Genomic DNA, 9,831 nt, shown 5'->3' on the forward strand with positions numbered 1-9,831 from the left:
CCTAATATACACTAAATATATGCTAGCCAATATATGGTAATCCCCTTAACTGAGATCCTAACATACACTAAATGTATGCTAGTTGATGCATGATGATCCCCTTACCTTGGATTCTAACATACATTAAATATATGTTAGTCGATACATGATGATTCCTTTATTTGGGATCCTAATATACACTAAATGTATGCTAGTTGATGCCACATAAGCATCGATGCAAGGTGATCCCCTTACTCGAGATCCTAACATACACTAAATGTATGTTAGTCCATGCCCCATAGGCATCGATGCATAGTGATCCCTTTACCCGAGATCCTAACATACACTAAATGTATGTTGGTCCATGCCCCATAGGCATCGATGCATGGTGATCCCCTTACTCGGGATTCTAACATAAAATAAATGTATGCTAGTCTATGCCACATATCACATTTCTCATATTTTCTATGTCAGCAATACTTCCATTACTTGGAAATTACGAAAGACCATTCACCTTGAACATATATATATATTCAGGATACTATCCGAAATAACAACATCATTACGCAAACTTTTATTCTTTCATATAATATCCAACATTCACTAATTCACATTTCACATAAATAACATATTAAATCATGGAATTTAACTAGAAAGCATAGGTGTGGATCACCTACCTTCAGTAGAAGCTCTACTCGTGTTCCCCTACTGCTACTTCTGCACCACACTTGTGGTCCCTCCTGAAATCATAGGCATATCTCATAAATTATCTTTATTCAATGATACGTTTCATAATAACCATATTAACAACCAATATAGGTCATTCTTTCAATTATCCTTTTCTTTATATTTTATGTTTTTCTCATTTCAGCCATTAATATCGTTATTTTTTGTCCGACCATAGTTATCATTACAAATTTCCATTTCAAACATGGCTCATTTCTTTTGGAAGTTAAGATGTAATATCACATATTACCAAAGGGAAAGGACCCAATTTTCACCCTTAACGCGTCTAGATAGTCATTTTAGCGACTTTCCTAATCTGCCAGCAAAGGTCACATTCTAACCTCTCCTCATATGTTTGACTATATCCAAAGTTCTAGGACTTTGTTTCAAGCGAGGTTGGTTTTGTTGGAAAGATAAGACTTGAGGCTACAAGTTCTTTAAGGGGACGAGAACTCAGTTCTGCCCCCAAGACACTCTAAATTACTCATTAACAAATCAAATCTATTACTCTACAGGGTCTGTCATGACCCAGTCTCGGTTGATGACCCATAACTGGAGTTATATAGCTTCAAATTAAGTAAGACTAATTTTTTTAGTTAGTCAACATCCAAGACTACATATCCTATGAAGGAACCTGATCCTAATTCCCTCATCCTCCTACTCGAATTCTCTCCAAAAGTCAAGAGATGAATCTGTCCAAATTCATCAACCTTTTCCATTTATACATAAAATCCACAATTCAACTTTTCCTTTTTTATCTCAACCCTAGCCATATCACATACCATATAAAAATATATATATAAAAAAATCTTTATTTCTACACATTGTTTCCTCAACTCATTCCACTTGCTAAGAGACATATATTATCATTTTATAAGATCAGAAGTACACAAGAATCATTTTTCCTTCCTTCCTTTATAATATAGCCAATATATAGGACACACACCCACCCACCCATGAATGCATGAATGAGGCCTTTCTCTTCCTCTTTTCTTCAACATGGCCGAATATAGGCCTCATAAATTTTCAAGCATTATTTTTGTGTGTTTGTTTCCATTCCTTCTATTACCAACTTGTTAACTACATGGTACAATTTACTTTATCCAATCAAACTCAAGATAATACAACTAAGCACATTCAAAAGAATTATATAAATGAGATTATAACTCTTGATTATTATCATACTTTAACACACATAGAACATGTACTAACCTTTCAAGGACCCAACACTAAAGGATTTGACATTTATTCTTTAAATTTCCAAGGATAATTACAAGTTTTGTTTTCTATTATTGTGTCATTGCACCACACAAGACGGAAACTTATCAAGGCTACGTTTATAAGTTTTCCTCAAGCAAGTCACACTATATATTATTCTTATGGGAATTTCAAGCTTTCAACATAGAATCATGCTTTACATCATTACTCCACTAAGCAAGCATATGGTCGAATTAGGGTGGCCATTTTCTTCAATTTCTTTCATTTAATCTCTTTCATTTAACCTACAAAAATCTCATATTCACAATATACCAATCATGTTATACAACAATTCAATACTACTTTCAAGTCATGTCCATGTACACATGTTTAACACACATAATTTATTTCTTCATTTCTTTGTTTTGGCCGAACCCTCTAGCTCCCTTTTCACCCATTTCATTCATGAAATCCTTGGATTGTACTCACTAAAATTGTACGTTAACATGAATTTATTACCTATACTTCATCATCAACAACTAAACCAGTAGCTACCGTACCTTCTAAAAACCTCTTTATCACCATTAACAATAATCTCTGGTTTTAACCCAAAGCTAAATAATACCCGAAGACAGCCCCTCTCTTTTCCATTTTAAGTGAAACCATCACCTTCTAATTTTTAACCTCACACCAATGTCCGGTATTCCTAAGCACGATAAAAAATCAACAGCTCCTCAGCCTTCCTCCACCACTAGCGTTTCCATCCCTTCTCATTCAGCCAACATTCATCCACCACCATCAACCCAACACCCTTTCCTCTCTTTTTTTCCATCACAGCAACACTATTAGCTAGTGTTCCTCCTCAGCATCAATTTTTCCTTAGAGCCTATGGTTCCACCATGGGCCACCATATGCATCATCTCTCCGCTAACAGACCCCTCTCCTTTCCATTCCATTGGCCAGCTTTTAATTTCATCGGGGCTACCTTGTTATATCTCCATCGTAACTAAGGGCTACAACAAAACCAACATAGCTTTCCAGCCGCTTCAAGGTAGCAGAACCAAGTAGAGAGCAACATATGAATTACAATAGCAACACGTTTCTTTTTCAGAAATGTCTTTGGTCTTTATTGAAGGACATTGAATCTCACCACCAGCCAAATAAAAAAAGTAGATCTAGTAAAGAGAGAAGCAAATCTCTAGATAAGATGAGAGATAGAACCAAAGCATTGCTATGTATTTTTCTTTGTGCAGAGATGGCGGTGGTCCTTATCGCCAATGCAGGAAGAAAGAGCACAAGGAGATCAACCCGATCCATCCATTTTTTGTCTTCACTGGTGATGATGTATGAACGCACGTGCCATCAATGGTGGCAATGCATGGGACCTACGCACTGCCACTGCTCCTCCACTTTCCAAAGTCTCCCAGCACTGGTTCTTTGGTAACAGAAGCCTCTCCAATTGATTCCCACCTCAGAAAGTCTATTTATAACCCCAAATTGCTTTTTTGACAAATTGATCAAATTGATAAAATGTTATGAATTTTGGGACAAAACCTCATGTATAAATTTTATGGTATTTGGATTTTGTTTGATTTGAAATGATATGTGTTTTGATTTAAGATGATTTGATAATTTGTGTTGGATTGTGATTTTATTTTTTTAAGTTAAGATTGATAATTGAATATTGATACATGAATTATGCTTGGGTTTGTGTTGTTTTATTTGATTTAGTATGAGATTTGAATATAATTCATGAAATTAACAAGATTTTATGTTTTATTATTGGTATGTGTTGAATTATTAAGTTGGTGAGGGATGAATAAATAGTTTGTTAAGTTGATACCTTAATTGAAATAGTTTAATTAAAACATGTTATTGTGTTTTGCTAAACATGGTCTTAATCTAGTTTTAATAATTTTTTAAAATCTTTGAAAGATATATTTAGCAATAAATTTTGATTTCCTCATATTTTACCCTCTTGTATTTAATTTATGAAATTGTAACCTACACACAATATATTTTTTTGGTATTAAATAAACCAGTTTCTTTCCATAAAAAAAAATAAAAATATTTCTTTCAAAAATATAATTTTATTATAAATTGCATATGGTCAAGTCTCTAAAAAAAATTATATTTGCATAAATAATATAAAAAAATACATGACATAATTTAGTAATTTTTAAATATAAAAAATTCAAGAAAAATAATTTTGTTTACATCTTTGCATGCATCTCAAAATACCAATTTATAAAAAATATGAGAATTTGGCTTACATCTCAAAATACCAAAAACAATATTTTGTTTATTTTAATATACAAGATTATAAATTTATATGAGACGCATTCTTGATATTAAATAATTTTTTTTTATTTTATATGTTTTGACTTTAAAATAATTAGACTGGACTCTAAAGCGGAAAAAAAAAAAAGAGTAAAAACATTAGTAGAGTAAAAACATTAGTAGCCTGAGAAAACAACTAAATCTTTTATTGGTAGCTTGTTCATCGTTGCATCAAGCAGAAGCTTTGACAACAGTTTCCAGATATATAGCTCTTCATTTTATATGATTAAACTAAAGATTAAAGTGTTAAGTTAGTTGTTTCATTATAAAATGAGGTTGTTAGTTTTGTGAGTATTTCTTTCAACTCCTTCTAATTAATCTTATTGTATTTTAGGAATACGTTATTCTTTATAATTTATACATATTACTTTTAGTTTTAGCTAAAAAATAACACTTTATAATCTCATTATTGTGAAAGTGGAAGATTTTAGATAGATTACGTTATGTGATTTTCGTCGAGCTTTCCAGTTAAAAAAATTTAGTGTTGATTTGTGTGATTAATTGATTAATTTTATTTTATTAACTGTTTGATTATATTTTAATTATATAAAAAGAAAACAAAAATTAGAGGTTGTAGATGATATAAGATGCCTTTTATGAACAAAAACCCACGGAAACCAAAACAAAACCGGAAAAAAAGAGAGAAGAGAACTTGCTAATCGCGAAATGGCACAAGCCGCGAGGCTCAATCTTCGAATGCAAAAGGAGCTCAAGCTCCTCTTGACCGACCCTCCACCCGGCGCCACCTTTCCTTTTCTCTCCACCGACTCCGATTTCTCCTCTTTGTCAACTATCGACGCCCGTAAGTTACTTCTCGTTATATAACCAATCGAAAATCTCAAAAATTTGAGTTATCCATTGACCAAAATTTTTGTTAGGGCAGAGATTGAAGGCCCCGAAGGGAGTGTATATGCTAAGGGGATTTTCAGCATTAAGATTCAAATACCCGATAGGTATTATTTGCATTTATGTCTTGTAATTAAGAATTCTGATGGGTTTTTAATTTTTCTTTTTTAAAAACTTTTAGGTACCCATTTCAGCCTCCAAGTGTGACCTTTGCCACGCCAATCTATCACCCTAATATCGATAACGGAGGTCGGATTTGCCTTGACATTCTTAATCTTCCCCCGAAGGTGACGCACACCCACCCACACCCTAATTCTTTTCTTTTCTTTTCTTTTCTGTTTTCTCATTTGTCGAAAGTGAAAGTTTGTTTTTGGTTTCCTAGAAATATATAATGTTCTGAGCATGATCGCTTTGTGTTGTTTTCTGGGATATTTTTTTGTATATATAAAAATGAGGATAGATTGACAAATTCTACCGCTTATTACTATTATTAATGGTTTTTTTTTTTCAAGTATTAAATCTAATGATTCTACTTTGAATGGACTTTATATTAAATAAAATGTGAATTAATCTAAAGTAATATCTCAAGTTGCTTGCTTCTAGTTATTGATTTTGTAATTTTACCATTTTGACAAGGTCGATTGTTCTTCCCGCTTGTTACAACTACTTGTGCTGATATTTTATAAAATTTTGCCTGTATTTTCGGCTGAAAGTATGTACTCCCGTGGCTTCCCATTTTTCATGGAAATCGGCAAGAAGTTGGCCTGTAAAGGCAGTTGTTGGTCCATTGGTTTGAATTAACTCTTAAAGCGTAAAGGTTCCAGTCTAGTTTTTCACGGTCCCTTTTGCCATTATTGTAGCTTTGATATGAACTATGAAGAACAGTGATCTGGAGGATATTTGTCAAGAAAACTGAACTTTATATTTCTCAGGCAGTGACAACTGTCCAATTATTGTACTGTTAGAAAAATCATGGATGACAAGAAATTTCTTGAGGTTTTTCAATTTATTTGTTTCTTCAACTTTCTTCTTATTTTTGTTATCAATAGGCAATGGATGTCTTAATGAAATTGTAAGGTTTCTCTCAAACCTGCTATTTATAACAAGGTTTGTGTTTGTACACAAGCAGGGTGCATGGCAACCATCATTAAACATTTCAACAGTGCTAACAAGCATAGGATTGTTGCTGTGTGAGCCAAATCCTGATGATGGCCTAATGTGTGAAGCTGTAAGTGGATATGTACACAGATCGATCAGACAGTAATATTGAATAAAATAGTCTCAATTTTCTGATGTGTGGGGATGAATATGCAGAGCAGAGAATACAAATATAACAGGCTGGTGTTTGACCAAAGAGCTCAAGCCATGACTGAGAAATATGCTAAGCCTGGAGCCAATATCGGTAGCTGCAGTACTCAATACATTCAAAGTGACACAAATTCAAGCCCAATGGTAGCGTTTGTTTGGTTGTTTTCCCAAATTATTTTTGAAAAATCTGGATCTTTTTGAATTTGTAATTTTTTGCTCTAGGTGGAAATTAAAGGACCAGACAAGGAGTTGACTAATCAAAATAAGGATTTCGTTTCTAATCATAAGAAACCAAGTGGGATTGGTGGAAAGCTGTCTCTGGAGTTTGCCACCTCCACTTGTAACAAGGGAAGTGATGGAGATGTGAATAACAAGCGAAATCATGACCTCCTGTTTGACTTCAGAAATCACACAGAAACAAAAGGGGAGGGGGGAGAGTCGATTGTTATGCCTGAAGAGTACAATGTGAAATATGAGAAGTCAAGTGGCATTGGGAGGAAGTTGTCTCTTGAATCCTCTGTTAGATTCCCTGAACATAACACAAAGAATATAAACCCAAAGCAATATCAATCCTTCTGTAACCCACGAACTGCTCCTTTGACTTCTTTGGATTTGCTAGTGCTGCACGTTGGCAACTGTAATGAGCAACGACTCCATAAGCAGCATGATAAGATATCAACGTTTGACAGCAAAAGCACAAGCTCAGACAATCTTTGTCAGGCTAGCCATAAGATGCTGTCTGCAGCTTTGGATGCATACCAAACAAATGATGGCATAAATGAGGAAATCCTAGTAACCCCTGAGCTATTGCCTTCTCAGTCGCATTCTAATTCAACTCCAGAGACCTTGCTGGTGGCCTCATCCTTCAAACATAATGAACTGCCTCGTAGGGATTCTTTTATTGGAAATGATAATACCACCATCAATGCAAGATGTAATAAGCCACCGCCGGTTAGTAAGAAGCTTTCTTTGGGATTTAAAACCTCATCACAGGGACAAGAAAAGGATGACGAAGAGAGTATTGTGCCATTTCACGAGCTTCCATTTTCAAATCCTCAAACTGCAAAGAAGACTGGGATCAGCCAGAAACTATCTTTGGGTCCTCTCCCTCAGTTGCAGGGGAGCAATGAGGATAATAGCAGGTTGCTTTTGCACTCGCAGAACCTCCTTCCAGATACTCTCCAGAGGCAGCAGTCTATCCAACATCAAATTAGGAAAATTGATAAGGGGATTGAGTCCAGTGGGGGAGGCTCACCAGTTGCCGAACCAGTAATTGTGCTGGATAGTGAAGACAGTGAAGAGGAAATCAATGGATCAGCAAGGTTTGAATCCTCATTAGTGAGGAAGTGTATGAAGAAGAGGAAAAGTTGTGCTTGATTACCAAGGGGGTGTTTAATAATGTTGTTTCTCAGAATTTTTTCACGTTAATAATATTTTTATTATTATATCAATATATTAAAACCATAAAAAAAAAAAATTTGAAACAATTTTTTAAAAACAAATTTACAAAACTACAATTCAACCACAGCACTAAACATTTTTTAAATTTTGTACCGTAGCACTAAACATCCTCTAAGTTCTACAAGTTATCTTAGGGGTGAGCAAAAAAACCGATAAATCGATTAAACCGAGAAAACTGGAAAAAAAATAACCGAAAAAACCGAACTGAAAAAAAAAACCGAATTAACCGATTAAAAAATCACAAAAAAATTCCGGTTTGGTTCGGTTTCGGTTTCTAAAGTCTGAAACTGATTGAACCGAACCGAACCGAACCGGTTCAATTAACCAGCATTTAAAAAAAAAACTAACTATAAATACAAACATTTCCTAACCCTAGCCCCCCCCCCCCTCCCTCTCACTTCACCCCCCCACCCTCTCCCTTCTCTGTCTCTCACTTTACCCTCTCACTTCTCTACCCCTCACGTTACCCTCCCCCCCCCCCCACCTTCTCCCTTCTCTGCATCTTTCTCACTTTACCCTTTGCCTTTGATTTTCCTCCCCTCCCTTATGGATTTGGTTCCTTTGGGTTTTAATTTTCTTGTTGAGTCTGTGCCACAAATGGAATTGGAATAGTAGATCCATTCCTCCCTTCTCTGCATCTTTCTCACTTTACCCTCTGCCTTTGATTTTCCTCCCCTCCCTTGTGGATTTGGTTCCTTTGGGTTTTAATTTTCTTGTTGAGTCTGTGCCACAAATGAAATTGGAATAGTAGATCCATTCCTTTTCTTTTGTTGTTCAAATCCGTGGATTTCTACAACCCCCTGCCATTTGATTAATTATAATGAAATGGATGAACTTTCCCTCGAACAATCAACGCTATGTGTAGTTGAACGTTGTTGCGGTCAAGGTTGTAGGAGAAGCAGAGAGGACCATTGGGTTTGAACCGGTTTGGAAGGGAAAAAAACCGAACCGAACCGAACCGAAATTAATCGGTTTGAACCGGTTTTCGGTTCGGTTCGGTTCAAAAAATTAAAAATAAATAAATTCGGTTTGGTTGTTTATTTTGGTTTAAAACCGGACCGAACCGGAAATGCTCAGCCCTAAGTTATCTATTTAGCTTTTAGGGCAACCTCTTTCTAGCTGAACAACCATGATGGAACATAACTTTAAAGGAATCGACTCAAAATTTGTTTTTGAATTTTTGTTATGAATTTTTTTTAATGTTTTTTTATCTTTTTAATATTGAGATGGTTGAGAATTTAACTTTATAATTTGTTTTTTTTTATTATAATAAACGCTCATAAAGCCCAGGCAGATCTACTAAACCATTATTTATCAATTATTTTTATCGTTCTAATATTTGGTTGGTACTCAATTATGCGAGTATTTATTATTGTTATAATATTATTATGTAAAAGATAGTTTTAAAAAATAAAATTGTTAAACCTAGTAGATTTCATTATCCGGGTCACGAGTTTGTAGGTTAAGTCACGAAGTCTATATTAATATAATATATTGTCGTCTCAATATAAAAAAAATATTGTCTAAATTTTTTTAAAATCAAACCATATTTTTTATTGGCTATCCAAGTTGTTTTTGGATCCATTAAGTCAACTGGATTATATCAGGCCAACTTTCACAAAATTAATTTTAAATTAGAGTTAGATAAGAAGTTAGTTTAGAAAAATTCAAAATTTACAAGTTAAGTCAGGTTTAATAACAATATTAAATAATTTCTTGAGACCTCAATATTTTGTTAAGTTGAAAAAAAAAAAAATCCAACCCAAAAGGGTTAGATTAGTGGTTTTCACTATAATGAATTTTAATTTAAATTCTAGTTGATTAGATATGTTAAATGTTTGTCCTTTTCTTCGATAAGCAAAGTAAATATGTTGGTAGTCTATCAACCTACGGAAACATTTTTTTCAAGCACATTATAATAAATTTTCACGACATTAAAATCAAGACATTCTTAAAAGTTCATGGAAATAAATA

At 34.1% G+C, this 9,831-nt stretch overlaps 1 protein-coding gene across 1 annotated transcript; it reads left to right on the forward strand.

Annotated features, from left to right (window-relative positions):
* The first annotated feature begins 4,836 nt into the window (after positions 1-4,836).
* LOC133688131 (uncharacterized) lies at positions 4,837-7,847 on the forward strand. The gene is made up of 6 exons (XM_062107520.1): positions 4,837-5,044; positions 5,126-5,195; positions 5,270-5,375; positions 6,218-6,316; positions 6,403-6,540; positions 6,619-7,847. Exons 1-6 carry the CDS (start codon positions 4,909-4,911, stop codon positions 7,771-7,773), a joined length of 1,704 nt encoding a protein of 567 aa, XP_061963504.1. The 5' UTR covers positions 4,837-4,908; the 3' UTR covers positions 7,774-7,847.
* The last annotated feature ends 1,984 nt before the right edge of the window (positions 7,848-9,831 follow it).

Source organism: Populus nigra, chromosome 3, assembly GCF_951802175.1.
Source record: "Populus nigra chromosome 3, ddPopNigr1.1, whole genome shotgun sequence".
Taxonomy (NCBI): Eukaryota; Viridiplantae; Streptophyta; class Magnoliopsida; order Malpighiales; family Salicaceae; genus Populus; species Populus nigra.